The sequence below is a fragment of the Anolis sagrei genome, chromosome 2, assembly GCF_037176765.1.
Source record: "Anolis sagrei isolate rAnoSag1 chromosome 2, rAnoSag1.mat, whole genome shotgun sequence".
Classification (NCBI taxonomy): domain Eukaryota; kingdom Metazoa; phylum Chordata; class Lepidosauria; order Squamata; family Dactyloidae; genus Anolis; species Anolis sagrei.
In genome coordinates, this window is record NC_090022.1 from 69,334,310 (window position 1) to 69,354,895 (window position 20,586).

The 20,586-nt window shown below is 39.7% G+C and overlaps 1 protein-coding gene across 1 annotated transcript; it reads left to right on the forward strand.

Annotated features, from left to right (window-relative positions):
* Window positions 1-223: 223 nt before the first annotated feature.
* Window positions 224-17,434, forward strand: PPM1M (protein phosphatase, Mg2+/Mn2+ dependent 1M). The gene is made up of 10 exons (XM_060765852.2): window positions 224-580; window positions 6,653-6,776; window positions 10,323-10,577; window positions 10,979-11,091; window positions 11,885-11,969; window positions 12,573-12,691; window positions 13,906-13,969; window positions 14,961-15,068; window positions 15,444-15,592; window positions 16,655-17,434. Exons 1-10 carry the CDS (start codon window positions 330-332, stop codon window positions 16,797-16,799), a joined length of 1,413 nt encoding a protein of 470 aa, XP_060621835.2. The 5' UTR covers window positions 224-329; the 3' UTR covers window positions 16,800-17,434.
* The last annotated feature ends 3,152 nt before the right edge of the window (window positions 17,435-20,586 follow it).

The window sequence follows — 20,586 nt, forward strand, 5'->3', positions numbered from 1 at the left end:
CGGCGCGTTGAGAACCAGAAGGAGGGAGTAGTCACCAAACTACGGCGCGGCCATTGTCTGACACGAGTGTCATTCTTGCTTTGCCCCGCCCCTTGCTGCCCCGCCCCCTCGTTGCGCTCCCTGCTCGCATTCGGCGCTTTGAGAGTCAGAAGGAGGGAGTAGTCACCAAGCTATGGCGCAGTCATTGGATGATACGAATGTCATTCTTGCTTTGCCCCGCCCTCTTTCGCCCCTCCTCCTCGCTGCGCTTCGGACTGCTCTCGCATTCGACGTCTTGAGAGCGAGAAGGAGTGGGTGTGACTGTCCCGAGCGCTGTCGCCTCCGTTTCCATGTCTTCGGACTGGTTCAAGCGGCGCTTCTTGAGCAGCGCAAGTGCGGCAAGGCGAGGCCCAGGCTCCCCTCAGCAGCCCCGGCTCCCGGGCGGAGAAGGAGAGCAACAGCCGCAACAACAAGAGCCGCCCCCTCAGCGGCCCAGGCGGCCCAAGTTCCTGCGCGGCGAGGAGAAGAGGGTGTTGGGCGAACGGCCGATCCGCTGCCCGCCCAGAGACAGGCCCCTCCAGTGGAGGACAGGATACGCCGAGTGAGTCTCCGAGAGGGCTGTGTCAGACTCGGAAAAGTTTTCTGAGTGTTTTGGACTTCAACTCCCAGAAGCCTCAGCTGCCGCGGCCAATGAGCAAGGATTCTGGGAGCTGAAGTCCAAAACATCAGGGAACCTAGAGGCGCAGTTTGACACCATTTCAACTGTCGTGTCTCGATCCTGTGGGGCTTTGTAGTTTAGTGAGGCACCATTACTCTGGTAGGGAAGGATAAAGACCTTGTGAAACCACAACTGACTGGAGTCTATAGCAATCAGCCGTGGAAGTTTAAGTGGTGTCAAATTGCATGAACTCTTGACTCCAGCTGCTTTGGACTTCAACTCCCAGAAGCCTCAGCTGCCTTTGCCAATGAGTGGGGATTCTGGGAGCTTGTGGAAGGCCAGACTTTGGGAAACACTGCTCTAGGAGTCTTATCTCGCCTCACTGCCTTGTGTGCTTGTTTGTTTGTTGTCTTTATCCTCTGGAAGATATGGGCAGGAAGTAAGAGGAACAGCAAAGGGATTTGTAGCACTGAAGGATTGCTGTCACAGTGAAAAACCAGAGAGGCCTTTTGTACCTTGAAGGGCTGAGCAGAAGAGCGGATTTCAGCCAGGGTTGCATGTCATCTCACTGTGTTGTAAGCAATGCCTTCTGACATTCCTTCTTCTCCTCAGTCCTTCAAGGTATAAAGGGGACTCTCCAAATGTCAAGTTTGAAATATTATTGCATTTTGTACAAGCATCAGTAAGCTTTGTTGTTTTTGCTGTGTTCCTTCAAATCAGTTGTTACTTATGGCCACCCTATCGCTTTTTTGGGGGGGCTGAAAAGGTGTAACTTCCCCACGGTCGCGCCAATGGGTTTCCATGACTGAATGGGGAATTGAACCCTGGTATCCAGAGTCATAGGCTCCCTGGTGGCGCAGTGGGTTAAACCGCTGTGCTGCTGAACTTGCTGACTGAAAGGTTGGCAGTTTGAATCTTGGGAGTGGGGTGTGCTCCCGCTGTTAGGGCCAGCTACTGCCAACCCAGCAGTTTGAAAACATGCAAATTTGAGTAGATCAGTAGGTATCGCTTCTGCAGGAAGGTAATGGCGCTCCATTCAGTCATGCTGGCCACATGACCTTGGAGGTGTCTATGGATAACTCCAGCTCTTCAGCTTAGAAATTGAGATGACCCCCCCCCCCCCCCCAGTCGGACACGAGACTTAATGTCAGGGGAAACTTTTGCCTTTTAACCAGAGTTATAGTCAAATGTTCAAACCTCTGCACTACACTAGCTCATAGGTAAACTTAATGATACCCTGTAAGATCTATATCTGGCTCAGTGTAATGCAATGCTTCTCATGTAGTTGGATGTTTGGGGCTCTGCAGGGTTTGTCCGCCTCAGGCTGGTAGGGACCAACACTACCTTCATTCCCATTGAAGCCAGCTCTAATTGTTCTGTAACCCACCTCAAGCCATGAAGAGAGGCGAATAAGAAATAAAAATTATCATTATTATTATTCCCTCTGGAAAACACACTGTGGTCTTGATGGTAGTGTGCAATCATTTAAAAGGTTTTAAGCTAAAACATTAGTTCACAAACTTTTTTTTTAAGCATTAGCGTTTTCTTTTAAACAATGATTGAAATATGGTAGTTTTCAACATTGAAAATAAAATTGCCACATCCTGGGAACAGTCACAGAGAAGATGATCTTCTCTGTGGCTGTCCTGACACTTGAAAATGTTTTACGGTGTTATATGTTTTTATTTGTAATTTTATATATGATGTGTTGCTTTTTATTTGATTGTATATACGTCATTGAATATTGCCATGTTGTAAGCCACTCTGAGCCCCCCCCCCCCCCTTGGGGTAAGAGAGTGGAATATAAATATAGTAAATACATAAATAAATGTTCTCACAAATCATCACAAAATATTCCTGCGACGCATGCTTTCATGTAAGCTAGTCTCTGGGTATTTCTATAAAACACCTTCAGCTGATGTTGGCACTAGTCAGACCTCAGAAGATAGGATATTCCCTAGACTGGACACTTAGTTAAGAGCTCGCCCTCCCATATTTTCCCGCTTCACATTTTTGCCACTGGTGGGGCATTGAGGAAAGGCTCTCCTGCAGACCCTATTCTTGGGCAGATATATGTATATAGAGAGAGAGGCACTCCTTCAAGTATTTACAAACCCTTTGTGGCTTTAAATGACATCAACATTTAGGGTTCAGCTCATGGACAGCAAGCCAATGTACACCTTCATGAGAACAAAAGCTGCTCCAGATGTACAAGCAGTCCCTGAGTTACAAACAGCTTATAGTTAAGAGTACCTATTTAACCTTGAAATATCAAGGGTGACATTGTTCTGTGAACCAGGCCATTGTAAGCTGGAAGACTTTACTACTCTTGGATATGGGAAACGTTAGTCAAGTTGGCTCATTCCACATGGTTGGCTGACTTTACTTGCTGTAAGTCAATTTCTAAATTCATAACATTTGAATTGCATGTTAGGGTGAATTGTGTTTTGTTTTCATGGGACATTGCTGATGTAAAGGTAGAATTAGAGAGACACTGCCTTAGCATTACTGTTAGTCAGATTTGCAATAAATGTTCCCTTTAAAAATGTAGTGTAAAGCACAGTTGCATTATGACAGCTGCTGAAGTAATGTTAGCTCTTTGAGTTTGTGTGGCAAAACACCATGCCATTTAATGGCAAACTTCATGTGTTTGTGTGGGTGTTAGAATAGTGTAACATCTGTCTGCCTCCCCCAACCATATATATTTTGTTGCTTTATGCCTTCAAGTAATTTCCGGCTTATGGTTACCCTGTCACAAGGTTTTCTGGGGCTGCGAGTGTAACTCACCCGGTGGGTTTCCATGGCTCAGTGGGAAATTGAATCCTGCTAGATATATTTATTTCTGGAAACAATTTCCTAGATACCAATTCTGGGGAAAAGGAATTTCATAATAGTTGCTTGTTAAAATGTATTCTTACTCACCTATATCATGTTAGTGGATTGAGTGCTATTTCCGTCCAGCTTTGCTTGGATTTGGTTACTTCTGCTGCAAGGCAGATGTTCATGTTTCTATAGTTTCATGTCAGGGGATACCGTGACTAATGTGGTATCTTCCGTTATGGTGGTTCTGTGTTAAAAGGAGCGTCATCTGTCCAGTCACACAGCTTTTGAATGAATGGGGCAATTTTTGAGGTTTGCTAAGAATGTGCAAGCCTTACATCAGTTGTGGTATTCTTGACCACAGGATAGTGACAAATAGGAGAAATGGGGCAGGCTAGGTGAGGTGGGTGAAAATTTGTCACGTTTTGGGTGTTTTTAGCTGCAATTTCCATCAGTCCCAGCCAGCCAAAAATGAGCATGGGGTCTGAAAGTTGTAATCCAAAACATCTGGAGGATCAGTATTGCCATATGAGAATACCACTACTGTCTCTTTACTAGTATGGAATGAAGTATGCAAGGGACCAGAATTAAATCTTGTAGACCTTTAAGAATTAAATATGGCTCTTTTATTTATCAGTGTTTTATGTATAAGTTATGAATTTAAATTGATGAAACGGTTAGGCTGTTTTTAAATTTCAGATACCTTATTATTAGAAGAAGATCATAAAATGTGCCACAAAATTTTCACTTCTGTACTTCCAATGTATTAGTTGGAATAAAAGAGTCATGTAACATTCCAGTGAAAGACTATGAGGAACTGAACATCTCTATTTTAGCCGTGATGTGGCTTGATCTGCAGGTGTATGAGGCAAGACTTTTTTTTTCAGAAATCAGATTACGTGTGGGTATATTGCTGTTAGAATATGCCTTGATTTGTTCAGTAGAGAATGTCTGTATACTTATTTCTTGGACAGAAGCACACACTGAAGTTTTGGCTAAGTCTCACTGTTACATCAGGTGCCTCTCTGTTATTCTTTCTTGTTGATGCTTTGTCTGCCAAGCAGAAAATCCTTTTTTTTTTCCTTTTATTGAAATCTTAATCCAGTCTTCAAGTTGAACTTCTCAAGGGACTGGCATGAGGTCAGAAAACCCTGAAAAACGTGCTTGAAAGATCAAGCATTCTGTTCTGTGAATGTAAGCACTTTGAGAGAAGAAAACAATATATACCTTGTGACTGTCAAAACTTCATTTTCAACCAGGGAAATCAGGCAGATTGAGTGTATGATAAGTTTAGTGCTGTTGTAGATAAAAACAAAAGTTTTCTAACAGGAACACTTGTCTACTTTACTTTGCAACAAAACTGTGAATAGGAAAGTGGCATATATTTGGGAATTTATGAGGATTAGTGCCAGTGAAGTGAAGCAGAAAAGTACTCTAAAACTACAGTGGCCAGAAAGTTAGTTCATGTAAATTTGCTTAAAATTTCTCAAAAGAATGTAGATCTTTGGACCAGTTACTTGCCAAAAGAGAGAGAGACAGGAAACCAGAGAAGGTTTGCAAGCCCCTTAGAGCCAAAAACATTTGAAATGTCAGCTGTTTCCTGTGTTGGTCAGTTAAGAGTCTCAAGAGTGGAACTGATGCATCAGAACTTTGCTGTTAAATCTTGTGGTGATCTGGAGCAATAGCCAGGAAAGTTTGAGGGAGGCACTAAATTAAGCCAGAGATACATTCAGAGCAGCGCTCACAAATCAGTGTGGTGCAAGAGAATGATTAATCTCTCCTGCAGATAAGTAAGAACCCATTTCTAGGTCACAGCCTCCTCTGAAGGTCTAATGTGAGCACTAAACTCCTTCACTACCAAAATATGCTTTTAAACCAAGAAAACTTGCCTTTTGGTCCAAAATCCCTATTGAGTACACGTCAATAGTCCCTGCTGCAGAGCTGGCTTACTGCCCTTTTCCTTGTCTTGGCTGCCTACAGTATGCAGGTGTTTCCCAGCAAGCCATTTCTTGGTGCTTTCGAGAGGGCCCTCAGCAAGACAATGGTTCAGTTTACTGGCTTCAGGTTACATTTCAGATCCATCAGCCAAAACTTGGACTTCTGCAAAGTTTCAGTCTTGGGAGAATCAGGTTTTTCAAATTTTAGCAGCGAGGAGCTGTTTTGGGCCCAAAAGGGGTCTTTTAAAACTGGGAAGTAAAATTTCCCTTTGATTTCGACCCTCCTTCCCAAAAAATGGCACAATAGAGTTGACTATGGGGACCTTTTTATTAAAATAAAATTTAAAAATGCAAAACAGTTTGTTGGGACTTCAAAAATAGAAAAATAGCCTTGAAGCCTATATGCACCTCACAAGTTGTAACCCCCCTTTTATTTTAACCTAGAACTGCCCATGGGTCTCTGGACTGAGACTTAATTTTTGTCTCCTTTGGTTCTAAGCAGCCTGTTGTCTTCTTCAAGCCATGCAAACTGCCAATACAGAAGTAATTACTCCAGTGGCTGTGAGATTTTTTCCAGTCCTAATAACATGATAAGAGATTATGTGCAAACGAAACTGTGACAAAGGAACAAATCAACTTGTATGAAGAGGGAAAAAACACAAAGACCAAAAGAAGACAGGTTTCAAAGGTCAGAAGTCTGAGAGTCACTCATTTCACCCATTACTAGACTAGAGACTAGGATGCGGAACAATGGCTTCAAACTACAAGAGAGGAGATTTCATCTGAATATGAGGAAGAACTTCCTGACTGTGAGAGCCGTTCAGCAGTGGAACTCTCTGCCCCGGAGTGTGGTGGAGGCTCCTTCTTTGGAAGCTTTTAAACAGAGGCTGGATGGCCATCTGTCAGGGGTGATTTGAATACAATATTCCTGCTTCTTGGCAGGGGGTTGGACTGGATGGCCCATGAGGTCTCTTCCAAATCTTTGATTCTATGATTCTATACTTGTTGTATATACCATGAACAGAAAGGGCACTTTTGTCTTCTTATATATCACTTCAGGGTTTTTGGTGGGCAATGATGCAATTAATAAAATCTACAATAAGTATCTACCAATAATATTTTACATGACACTTAAAACATGTGACAGTAAGTTAGTATCTTAACGAACACTCTCAGGTTTCATTGAACATAGTAAAATTGGAAGTGCTTTAGCTATTCTTGTGGATTTTGTTTTAACTAGAATTATTTGTTCCATCAGAACCATCAATGCAGAAAAATCACAATTCAATGAAGACCAAGCAACGTGTTGTCAGATATCCATCAGGAAGAGGAAATATGGCAAAGAGGAAGATCAGGAATGGTTGATCCTGTGCTCCACTGAGGTCAGTTCACAAGTGACGTCTTGGCTTCTAAGCAGCAGGGATTAATTGCAGCCACAATTTTCCTTGTTTTAATACAGCTTTAATAATAAAACAATTTTCCTTGTTTTAATTTCCTTGTTTGAGTGTTTCCATTTATTTATTATAGCTATTTTTAGATACACGCTGTTTGTGTTGTATACTTATGTGTAGGTCTGGAAATTTTGGTCCAAAATTGACCCCCCAAAAACTGGATCAAGTTATTCATGGGTCAGTATAAGTAATGTACCCTAACTCCTTTCAAGAAAAGAACCATCTTTGAGTAGAGTGGTGAAAAGCCTTTTTGAATCCCTAGTTGGGAAATGGGTGGCTGCTAGTGGCAAGTGGTTCTTTCCCCTCTCTGTAGAATGGCGATCAATTTGTCCACAGATCATATCGAATTCCAAAATCTTGGCATCAGCTTTTTTTCATGCTCTTTGCCTCAAATGAGGAGTAAAAATACAGAGAGCCTTTTGTTGATCTTATCATATAGAGATATAGAGACACTTGTGAATCTGTGTGGTAATGCTTCATTTCATCCTTCCTTTCTCCCCTAACACATGGTAGTTGAGTGGATAATTTCTTGGCTAAATGTTCCTTCTCCTCAGGGCTGAAGGTTTTGTACAGTTCAGGATCAGAAGAGGAAGAGCCAAGTGTCTCAGCCATTGCTAGTTGCTCTTTGAATACATATGTCATGATGCTGACTGAAATCCTACCTGGGAGATGCAGTTATGATCCATCTTCCAATCCAATGCCCTCCCTAACCCACCTTAGAAACCAGTCAGCATCACCAAACGAAGACGTTTTGCTGCACTGGTGAGTGGGGTGCTGAAGGATGGCATATCCAAAATCTTCCCTCTAGTAAGCCGCAGTTTGCTCATGGGATAGGTTTTGAATTCATAATTCTTCAGTGTACCACCTGACAGTACCACAAAATACCTTCAGTTGGTGTGTTTCGAGGGAATTTTCAGTCACAGCGATAGTGCCATAATCATAAAGATTAATAGTAACAGTATTCCTTGCCTAAAAAATCTCTCTGATATTTATGGGGTTGCCATATATGGACAGGTACCTTGAGGACATATACAAGCTTTGCATTGTTGATACTGAAAAAAATGGTAGTCTCTTTATTTAAGTTGCATTCATTTATTATTTTGTGTGACTCACACATTTACCACTGGCAGCCTTCATTTTAGTGGTATTTCATTTCGGCATAGCAATTGTATGTGGCAGAATGGGAAAGAGGAAGCATTTGCAGTTGATATGGGTTAGACACACTTTCCTTTTAATAATTAGTGCTTCCTCCTGCCCTTCTTGTGCTGCTGTGTTACATATCAAACTATGAATGCTGTCTTTTGTTTTTGAGCAGGGTAATAAAAAATGCTGAGTATCCCATGGAAGGCATGAGCTGCAATTTTATATAGAACCATAGAACTGTAGAGTTTGAAGGGACACCGACAATCATCTGCTTTATTTTAGATGTCAACAAAAACCCAATTATATATATTTAAAAATGAAGCATGTGAATTTTTATTAAATGAGAATGGACAGTTGATGCCTTTATGAAACTAGTAAAACCACTCCCAATACTGAATCCTTCTAGTATGGTTTTATCCTTTTGCGCAGTTTACCATAAAGAAAATCTTTGCCATTGCTGAGTGAAATAAAATGATGTCTGAAATGTGTTGAGGTTTTCTGTGTTGCTAACAACTGCTTCTCCTGTTAGTTCTGCTTATTATTAAGTTTCTAAAGTGTCTGTCCATGCCTTTGGCAAGCATTGTAAACTAAATTGGCATTAAAGTACCCAACTAGGTGTTATGCTTACACAGTTTGCATTACAGCAAACTGACTAGGCCCGTGGACGAAAAGCCTTTCGAATTATTCTGTTTTGACTTAAGTTGACAAAACTAGTTGAGGGATGCATACCCATTTAAAGGAAGTGATAAGACTTGGGTAGATCCTAGTTATTAGCAGAGCTTGTTACTTATTGCTACTTCTTGTTAAAAAGATGTATAAATGTAACTCATTAGCATTGTTTGTTACTACTTTTTGGTAACATTTTAAAGACATACTTTCAAACTATAAAAAATACTCTGTCATGCATACTCCTAAAATAGTTTTGGAAAAACAGGTTAAAATATCCATTGAGAATTTAGCACCTAAACCATTATGGTTTACTACACTATTTTTCAAAAATAGTTGCTGTGGTTACTTCTGGGTTCAGTAGAAAATATTAGCATGGAGTCTGATTGTTAGTTCTGCCAATTTCTTCTTTTGTTTGCCTTATTTATCCTTCCTCTTCCATCTTGTACCTAATTAATCCAATTTTTCTTGTTAGTTTACTAAGGGCCCTTCCACACAGCCATATACGGCAACCCAGAATATCCAGGCAGAAAATCCCACAATATCTGCTTTGAACTGTGTTACCTGAGTCCACACTGCCATAAATTCCAGTTCAAAGCAGATAATGTGGGATTTTATTCAGATGTGTGGAAGGAGCCTAAGGAATCACAAAGCAAAGCCAGGTACAAACAGGTTTCAAAGTGGACACGCTGAAGTCACTGCAGAATCCCACATTAAATGTGACCGTATGTGTCTTCGAGGCTGGTTGCATCAGTATTTTCATCTTTTGACATGATTATATACTTGCTAAGAATGAAAATTCTCTCTAGTTGCTTTAAAACTGAAAATGATAAAATACAGCATGAAACTAAAATCAGAAGTGGAATAAAAGAACAGTGGAATAAGTCTAGTAGAACAGAATAGTTGTGTTATACTGATGCTTAAAGAGTGCCCTTAAAATGTAGGCTTGAAAAACTAGGGGAAAATTGGTATTAAAAAACCATCTGTCTCTCCCTTAGTCTTTTAACTCTCTTTTTCTCTACTAGAAAGAGTGAGGTCACTGTACCTTCTTTAACACAGATATTTGGAGGAGAGCTTCAGAAAATTTGAGAAGAGGCAAACCATCGGGAAACAGGGCTTTAACAATTAATGGTAGTACTTTGAAATGGGCCAGAAAAGGGCTGGAAGACAAGGCATAGGCAGAAGAGTGACAAAATATGGTCATATCAGTTAGTCCCTGTTAACAATTTTCCATACCTCATTTTGGAGATTTCTGGGCCATTTTCAAAGGCAGCCCTACAAATAATACATTGCAGTAACCCAAAGAGATGTTTTTGAGGATATTGCCAGAATTATATCTGTTTGTTTATTTTTGAAAGATACGTCTGCTCTATCTTCAGACATTAAGAAGACCTCTAAGGTGTACGTGAAGAAATAGGCCGTAATAATTGCTCCCTTAACTGTGAAATATTGTCTAAATGCTTTCCTATTATGATCCTTCTATTGCCAGAATGTTAGGTGAGGCGGAGTGATTGGAAACCTACTTAATATACCTCATTGAGCATTGTGCCTAAACAGACATTTCTGTCAACAGTTCTCACAGCCCAAATCAAACACCCCAAAACATTTTTGTAGAAGGGTAAAAGAATGGCCCATATGAAGTGATAACTCTCATGCTTTGGCTTTCAGTATCTGACTGGCTATTACTGGGCACTGTTTGATGGTCATGGCGGTCCAGAAGCATCAGTGATGGCCTCCAACTACCTGCACTATTGCATCAAACAGAAACTAGAAGATGTTGTGGAGGGCATTACTGAAGACAGGCCTCCAATGCACCTCAATGGGCAGTGTATTTGTCAAAGCGACCCACAGTTTGTGGAAGAAAAGCAAATTCGTCAGGAAGATGTGGTCATTGGAGCTCTGGAGAATGCCTTCCAGGAATGTGTAAGTGACCCTTTTCCCCCTTCATTCTTTCTCAAAAATTGTGATGCTCCTTATGTCAGAAATTGGCCTGAATGTGAGCCATTTATTTTCTTCACCTGATCAGGCAGTGATCAAGACCCTTTTCTTGTAGGATGAAAGAATGGCTCATAAACAAATAACTCCCCTGTTTTGGTTTTCAGCTGGACATTATTTGGTAGTCGTAACATTCTCCTATTATTATGTACATGAAAACAATAACATGTGGATAGAGCAAAACAATGGGTTTCCTTTGTTCAAACTGGCTATCAGTGGAGGTCCAGGTAATTTTTATCTCTGACAACAGTGATAAATGTAGGCGTTGGCCTTTTCCTGGAAGATCTGACACTTTCTTTTGGTCATCAAGTAATCTCTCTTTCCAACAGGATGAAGTGATTGGTCAGGAGATGGAAATTACCAATCAGTCAGGAGGCTGCACAGCACTAGCTGTACTTTATCTGCAGGGGAAGCTCTATGTCGCAAACGCAGGTGACAGCAGGTGAGTCAGTAACAATACAACCTGGGATGGTAGCGAATATTGCCCACTGAAGAGTGGTAGGATGTATTCCTAGTGTTTCTAGATTAAAAGACATATAAACTTTGCTGATGTCAAATTTCCCATTTATCAGTGTCAAATTACATGTTATGTTAAGTGTTCTTTATCTGACTAAAAATAGCATTTTTTTTCTAAGAAAACAAAGAGATTTACACACTTAATCTGCATTGGCGATATGGTGTGTGAGGAGGAAGGCTTCACCTTTTTTTGTCGAGCAGGTGAATTTCTTACTGGAAATTCCCTTTCAAGCTTCTGTTTCCTGTAAATGGTAACTCTGGGAGCAAACAGTTTGTGTAGGAATAAGGAGAGATTTTAATGGAGAATCAAGTATAGGGAGGAAACACCCTTTTAGTTCAGACTGAGGCTTTACATAGCTCCACTATGTTTTAAAAAAGAGCATATTAATGCTTTTTAAAGGAAAAAAATGCTCACTACAATGTGAAGTTTGCTTCAACAGCCGAATGTTTTTGTCCACAGCTAGTATAGGTTTGTTTGCTACAGATCAGCCTCTTCCTGGTTTGTGACATAGTAAGTTAAATGATTCTTTACATTATGTAACTTCAGATATTAATAAAAATTAACATTGCTTGGTCAAGTGGGAATCTGAGATTTCTGAGTATCTGCAAAGACAGCCAAATACTAACACTTGTGAAACTTATTCCCATGTCTTAAAAATGTAACAAGATGATCCTTCCATTTGGAAATTACAGGATTCTCTAATCTTGTTTTAATTCAGAGCACTCCTTGTTCGAAAAGAAAACTTTGTTCCTCTGAGTACTGAATTCACCCCTGAGACAGAGAGGCAGAGAATCCAGCATCTGGTAAGAGAACTACTTTAGAAAAAATATCAGAACACTTTCCCGGATATTTCATAATGGCAATATGCATAAGGGCCACCCATTCTTAATCAATGATGGGAGTTTCAACAGATCCATTCTGTGATATAACCATTTCTCTTGGAGTGGATTGGACTTTAATGCTAGTCAAAAAGAAGCACTGATGGGTTCTGAACTACTGTGTGCCCTTCTTAAATTACATGGATTGCATCTCTAGTTTGCCACTCAGAATGGGTTGACTGTACAACGGAAACTGCAATAATTTACCATGCTTTTTTCCAGGGTAGTGTGGAGCACATTGTTTAATAACATGTTTTCCTCCTGAAAAATCACTCCCATTTCATACAGTCCTGGGATAGTGCTTCTTGTTTGTGGATTTGGATCCTTTAAAAGTTCTGCTTTTAAAGATTTCTTTTTTGGTCTCCATTAGCGGTGAAGGGATTTTAACAACTTACTCTGAATTTGCATTGTAAATCACTGGGAAGACATGGAACACAGTTCAGAGTGCCTACCTCAGAATTTTTGCTTATGTTTTCTGAGATTATACTTCTCTTTTGAATCTTTCTCAATGCTCATTTTCTTCCCCAGGCATTTATTTACCCAAAGCTCCTAGCTGATGAGTTTACAAGGTATGAATTTCCAAGGAGACTGAAAGGAGATGATGTCGGGCAGAAGGTCCTATACAGGGATTACTGCATGGAAGGCTGGTGAGTCTTTCTGGGGCATGTGGGCATGTATGCACGTCAGAGCAAGAGTGGGCAACTGTTGTAGTTGGACACCATATTGTGACCTCAGCATACCTAGAGGCATGTGAGGCAAAAATGGTTCTCCCTAGGCCATCTTAGGTCCCAGGAGTTGCCTTTTTTACAACGGGAAAATCGTTTCTCACCTCTTGTTGCCAAAAAAAAAAAAAAAAAGCCACCCTAGGCCCCAAACCTTCCTGAGATGTCTTAAAACATAGTAAATTTTCCCCTGTCCCTGTCTAAAAAGTATTCTGGAGCAAAGAAATGAACACAGTTATGTTGGTTCCTGGGAGATTGCAGCCTCCTCTTCCCTCCCCTATATTGAACAGTCCCTTGACAATAGATCCATTTGACACACAGCATTTCCTTTGCCTTCCACATTACGTTACATTTCTTTGAACAACAAAAATGGGGAGGGTGAGATTTAGTGTTATTTTACATGCCTTGCCTTCCCCCTTTGTTCTTCTCTATGGCATGTGTTCTTTTCATCTAGCCATTTAGCAGGCTTGACAGAAGATAAAGTAGTTGGAGTGGAGAGTCATTAATCAGTTGTATTCCTTTTGCTTTACCAGTCCAATGAGATGGCTGGTGTTGTAATGAAAAAGATATATTGGTTTCGAAAGGACCAGGATGCTCTTTGAAATGGCATGGAATGATTGGCTTTTACTTCATTCTCTGCATCACGTGAAAACAATCTCACACTCCCATATAAATGGCTTTTTATTTTAAACAAAACATAGGCCTGTGAATCTTAACATTATCACTTCTCTTGTATTATTTTTAACCTATTCACCAGATGAAGAAACCAGTAAAATTTCAAAAGCAATTTGTGCATTTTAGGTGGTCCAATAAAAGGTATCACAGTTTTGTGGATTTGGGGACTTTATTGCATTATACTGCATGGCCAATATAGCTACCCCTGAATAAGTTTCCTAGCTAATACCAGTTCGCTTATTACACAAGAAAGCAAATGACTTCTTTCTAAAAACTGTAAAAGAATGAGACAAGGACTGATAGTCACTCCCCACCCCATCCCATCCCAACAGAAAAGGTGTGTTTCTATTTTGAAGTTAATTGGAATCATTTGGTTTAAGAATGCTTATCTCTTGATTGGCTTGCAGCCAGAATACACTAAAAGGTCTACTGAAGTGAAGACTCACAAGTCTTCTTTGTTTCAGGGGATACAGAACGGTGGTGAAAGATGACCTTAAGTACCCTCTGATCCACGGACATGGAAAACAGGTATGAGTGCAAGTCACTTCCAAGAGCCTCTTTGTCATTCCTTATAATAATTTCAACATTTGTAGTCTGCTCTCTTGCTAGGCATCCAAAAATACTTTCATTAATTCAAATTGTACAAAATATCGATGCCTTGGAGGCATTTCCCCAGCCTTGGCAAGGTGTCAACCTTATGCAAGTACACTCAGAAGATTGTTAGATAGGTTGTTTAGGTTTTCAAAGAACCTTGCACTGGTGCGTTTGCTTTTTCTTAAGAACATTATGGGTGGAAATTCCATATACACCAGCAACAACAATGTGTTATTTACTAACTCTGCTAATCTGGCAACATCCAGTTTTTCAAAGGTTATTAAAAAACATCAGCCAGCCCTGCCTACGCAGAGTTGCTAACTGCATAGCTAATTGGCCCCATTGTCTAATAGCTTATTTACGAGCAGAATTCAAAAACCTGATTTATCTCGTTTAGTTGCATTTTACATCCATTTATCCATGGGTAAGCCATGAGACATACTTAATGCTTGAGTAACCATATACAGGCTTACTCTGTTAAAATTCTAAATGTCTTAGATCCACAGTATTTGAAGGGCTGCCTACAAGTCCTACAAGAAGCTTCTCATTTGATAATATCCCAGAAAGTGAACTGACTGGGTATCTCACCCCTCCCCCCCCCAAATCTGGAGTGAGATGATTGAATGGTACATGGCTGCCTTAAAAGGATCACCTGAACTGAGCTCTCCAGTTGGGCCCAGATAACAACTATTTTGTTTCAATAGGCTTTTAGCATTTATTTATTTATTTATTTATTTATTATCTAGTTCTTAGGAAACATGATGGATCTGGGAAATGTTGCTCTTTTATACTTTTAACTGTATTTTAAGTCATGATAAAAATATCTGGGACAAAAATATTTCAAATTGTGGCTGAATCTACTTGCTGCTTTTCAATTCTCTATGCTGTCCCATTCTTGACATGAGGTTTTTTACATTTCTTTCAGGCTCGTTTGCTAGGCACCTTGGCCGTGTCCCGAGGCCTGGGAGATCATCAGTTAAAAGTCCTTGAAACAGATGTTGAAGTCAAGCCTTTCCTCTCTTGCATTCCCAAGGTAAGGCGAGTGATATAGCATTGGAGTTGTGGTGACCTTAGAAGTATTATAGTTAGTGCTGTCTTTTTTTGAGTCTATTCATTTTGCTGATCAGCTGTATATGTAGCCTTGAGGGATACATTGCAATTTCGATGCTTTTAGTTGCATTGTTTTTGATTTCATGTGATGCCAAGCGAAAGGCCTTGTTTCCTCCCACAATTCCATGTATACATTGACAAGCAATGCACATTGTGAGTTGACTTGTACTCAGTTTTTGTGAAGTGACATATTACTTCACATATGTTTTCTGTAGCTTTAAGGTTTAGTTTGTCATCAAGCTGAATGGTGTTAGGGATGACTTAAGAAAACTTCTGAATTTTCATTAATGTTGTCTAGGTAGAAGTATTTGATTTGACTACACAGAATATCGAGGAAGATGATGTCCTTATCATGGCAACTGATGGTCTTTGGGATGTTATGTCAAATGAAGACGTAGCCCAGATTGTAAGGAATTTTCTCCAGGACAATACAACTGATCCATACAGGTACTGATAGCATGGAAATACTGGCAGGAAACTCTCTAAATCAAATTGCTAATCACAACTAAATTGAATTCAACTGAATCTATGAAAGTTTGGTGTACTCCTATAAACTGACTCAATGGGACAAACCATTTGATGCAGGCCTTAGCCAGGTTTCTTCAACCTGTGGCCCTTCAGGTATTTTGGACCTCAGCACCCAGAATACCTAACAATTGAACAAGCTGGCTAGAGCTTCTGGGAGTTGGAGGCACAATCACGTGGAGGCCACAGGTTGAGAATCATGCTAGGCCATGGTGTAGCAGTAATAATGTTTGCTGCTGTGTCTTCATTTCTACACCTTCACAGTCTGCACCCTGAAAATGCTAACTCTTGCAACATTTTTGTATTAATAATAACAATACTCAAAGAATCACAATTGAAATATTTTAATGCTTGCAGAATTATTTCAGATGCAAAGAGAGAGAGAAAGAGAAACCCAATATGTTAGCTGTGTGTGGTCACAATTCCGCTCTGCTTATGGTAGCAAGTATTCTAGCATATCAGTATTATTGGGATCATTGAATATGAAGAGATCTCAGGGGCAACCTGGCTGTGCAGGAATCCACTATTAAATTTCCCACGAGAAGCCCATGAGAACCCATCTTCTGAGGTAGTCTGTTCTGCTGCTGAATGGTCTTACTTTTAGTTGGAATCTCCTGTGCAGTACACAAGCAATCTGCACTGGAAAAAGAAATCGTAACAGAGATGCTCTGCTTTTAAGATTCAGAGATCTTTCACAGGAAATGAGATGGAAAACTGTTTGCTGCATTCTGACTGACAGGAGAACAGATCTCCATTGCGTGCAGCAGCTGCTCAGTAAGGCAGGTCAAAAAATGCTGGTTATCTACATAGAGCTAGCTACACATTGCAGCTACATTTAATTAAATAGGTTAGTTTTCCAAATTTATGTAACATGGCAAAATTGAGAACCAGACTTGGTTCAGTTGTTTGACAGTTGATTTTATCATGTCATCTCTTCAGGCTTGCTAATCCTTGCTCTGATAACATACCACTTTCTTTCTATAGATTTGTTGAACTGGCCAAGACCCTGATACAGAAAGCCAGGGGGAAGAAGGATGGATACTACTGGACTATGGACAGCAACATGCCTGCTTCCTATGATGATATTACTGTGTTTGCTATCCCACTGTACAACAAGGATGAACATTAAATGGCTTGTTACTACTGACTGATAGACCTGCATTTTGAATAAGGACACCATATCCTGGCCTACGGATGCTGCTGCAGAAAATTACCTTCATCCTTTGAAAACAACATCAGTAGAATTCACTCATGCAACTTCTCTTGCAATTACTCTTGAGAGTTTGGATATTCCTATGCCTTATTACGGAAAGTACTACAGTAAAATAGCACAGCTCTCTCCCTTACATGAGCATTCTTATGTTCGCAAACTTTTATGCTTCTGTAAGTTGTAGGAAACTTTCACGTTAGCAGAATGAAACTTCTGGAATTAAGCTTTTTCAGTATTAAGAAAATGGCATGCTGCCACAACTGTGAAATCATGTGGTTTTAATCAAGTTTAAGAAAGACTTCAATAATAAGACTGCACATTTCATTTCAGAATAATGCACAGATGTCTGACTTAAAAAGAAGCTTGTAGGGCGATTGTTGGAGCAACTGAAGGAAATGTATATAGTATTTTATCAAACATGGCAAAGTACACATGGTACTTAATGTGATGCACAGTATTTATACTTTTTGAACTTATTTTATGTTGCATTGTTTTGTTAACATGTACAGTTCATTTGCATATTAATTTGTGGATTAAACTTGTTTAATTTATAATACAGATATGCATATTATTATGGGGAATGAGGATGATGAAGACATAGTATTTTTAGTTTTTTACATCTTGGTTATTAATTAAAATGAAAAGAGTAATCACAAAATCAGTAGATATGGAAGGACTGTTGCGAAGCAACTAGGTTCTGATCAAGACTGAAGATGCAACATTTAGTAACAAAATCTCAAATCATCTTAATTTTTTATACAGTGAAACTTCGACTGGCAAGCGCACCAACTTATGAGTTTTCTGAGATACAATCCATTTCAGATTTTTGGCTCTCAGATGCGAGCCGTGATCAGTTAAGAGGTCTCTTCACAAAGCCCTCTGGAGATATCTAAAACGATGCTGCTGCCGCCTCCATCTCCATTTTAGCCAAGGCAAAGCACGAGAGGCAGCCAGTGTGAACCTGCATGTGAATTGATTTTAAAATCTGGCAGTAAAACCCCAAAGAAACAGATCTGGCTGGGAAGGGTCTGTTTTATTGGCAGTAGTCCTTGATTGAAGAGAGCTTAAATACCACCAAATGCGAGTGTGTGCCCTTGCTCCTCGCACGCAGGAGTCCTTGATTGACACTACACACCCCTTCTGCTTACACACAGCCCACTGAGCCAACAGGCAGTAGCTGCAGCAGCTCAGCATTACTATGCAGCCTACACTGCACACCTTTGGAGCTGCTCGTGGCTTGGCAATCACAAACAGACCTGGGGGGTGGGGGGGGGGGGAGGAGAGGTAGCATGCTGCCCTTCACCTCCGCCTGCATCTTCTCTGATCTTGAATGTAAATACACTTATTAATAAAAAAAATTGTGTGGTTTTGGAGTATAGGAATGTATTAATGGTATTTCAATCAATTTCAACGGGGAAAGTTGATTTGACATAAGAGCAAATTGAGTTACACAAGCTTGGTCACAGAATGAATTACACTTGTATGTCAAGATATTACTGTAGATAGTTGTTGCAAGTTGGAGAGTAAAGCCAACAAGAGAATCAGTCCATTTGAAATGGGGCTGAAAGCAAATCCAACCTCACTAGAAATCAAAATAACTTGGGTGAGGCCTAGCCTATCTCGACTATGACTAACTGGCATAAAAAGCAGAAGGAAAAGGATGACCACAGATAGATTCATTTGTAAAGGAAGTCACAATCCATAATTTGCAAGATTTGGATTGTTGATGATATGGGGGGGGGGGGGGACCTCCAAATTTTCAAAGTCAACCAAATATCACATAAAGGACTGAATTGCTGAATAAAGGTTTGTTCTTATTAGCGTTCATTAATATTTCCATCAGAGAAACATAATGCACTATTTGAAAACAATATTTCTGATCTTTAAAGTATTGTCTGTTTCTGTTTTAGTTGTGAATCTATTTAAATCAGCAGTATTCATCTCATGCTCTTGCCAGACGATTACTGTTCTACATTTGGAACTGATCATATTGGCTATGCAGGCAGCCAGTACCATGCAAGATTTCCATAATTTAGTGCTTCTGAATATAAGCGTTGTCCACTGTTGCATAACTTTAGGTAGCAAGGAAGGAGCTATTTTGAGGCAAGTTGAAAACACAGTAGTACAATTTGCTTACAGGTCCCACTTGGTTCTTCCTATAGAGAATACAAATGATTAAACACGGATAAGACTAAAGTTAAATACAGCTGATGCTAATCTAAATATGCCTTTCCCAGAATGCCTAAATAAATGGCAAGGTGTGGCGTGGTATAAATATGCCCCATGCAGTCTAATGACAAATATACTTAAGATGCGACTCTCAATAGCTGAAATGGTGGTGAAGCAGAAACAATCTATTCAAGACTCTGAAAGCACTTGGGAAAGGGACAGGACTGGAAAGAACTCTGAATAGGTGTATTTGTGAATATACTATAACATTTGGTTCCAATTTACATGGGTTCCTTACTGAAAAAAGAACACAACAAAAGCTACTGTTCTCATTTGCTACCTCCTACATTTGTGAGTACTGTAGTCAGCCCACTCTATGGTAATTATATAGTTTGACATGATCAAAAACACTGCCTCTGCAAGTCCTTTTTATTTTCATGTACACCTGCAATCCTTTGTTTTTCATAAACCATGACAAATTGTGGACCAATCATATCCAGTAGCAAGTGTAAGGGAGTAACCTGTCTTAAGTGCTTAGAAAATTATAGTCGGAAGTTACACACCCACTGAAGTTCAAATCCCAATGGTCAAATTTCCAATTGTGTCCAATAGTAATCTTTTCCAAAGGAAAAAAATGAACGATAAACACCCAAATAGTCAACAGAGCTGAACATAAACTTTTCAGATTATTAGGGCACACATGAAAAAGTCTGGAAATAGGATAACGTACTTTGTTGTAACACGCAAGCAAAAAAACCAAAAAGTTTTGCCTATTTCTGTTTTGATCAGCACTGACACAATTTTTTAAGGTCTACATAAAATGTTTAGCTTGATAGGCCTTTGTATCCAGGAATGTTACTAAGCATAAGTGTGCCAAAAGGTGCTCCACATGGTTTAATAATCTTGATGTGTCTATCCTAACAGATCTAATAAAACATACAGTTATTATATAGCAGCTGCTCCAGAAACCAAATCTGTTTGTTTCTTACACTGGAAAAAATAGACGTGTACAGCATTTCGATGGATGCGAAGACAAGAGGAATCAGGAGTGATAATGAAACACTGAAGCAACAGCACACCCCTGTGGCTAATACTGTCATTTATTCTTCACAGAAAGGATGTGTAAGGTCATGTGTAAGCTCCAGGTACACATTTACAAAATTCAAATCTAACTTTGTATTCATAATATGATTTTAAGAGATCTGAATACATTGGCAAGAAGTGCTTTAGCAAAGGAATTATTTAATCAAAATGAGCTACCAGCATAAAGAGAAATGTACAGCTAACAAACTGCTTATCAGATAACTTGAGGTTTCCAACTGAATAGCAGAGTAAAGTTTAAAAAGTTATATCTTTTTTGAAAAGAAAAACATTTAAACTAGGAACAGCTACAAACAGCAAAACCTTACAAATACTTGTATTTCTAAAAGAATGTTGTCAGTTGAATGGCAAACTAGCCAAGTCAAAATACTTTATTTCTTCAAATAAAAATAGTAGCTGAAACAAGCATAGTGAAGTGTAAAGATGCTTATTTGTA

Coding starts and splice junctions, on each gene's coding strand:
- PPM1M (XM_060765852.2), top strand. CDS start 330: ATGTCTTCGGACTGGTTCAAGCGGCGCTTCTTGAGCAGCGCAAGTGCG. Junction 11,970..12,572: donor GGCAGAGAATCCAGCATCTG/GTAAGAGAACTA, acceptor TTTCTTCCCCAG/GCATTTATTTACCCAAAGCT. Junction 13,970..14,960: donor TCCACGGACATGGAAAACAG/GTATGAGTGCAA, acceptor CATTTCTTTCAG/GCTCGTTTGCTAGGCACCTT.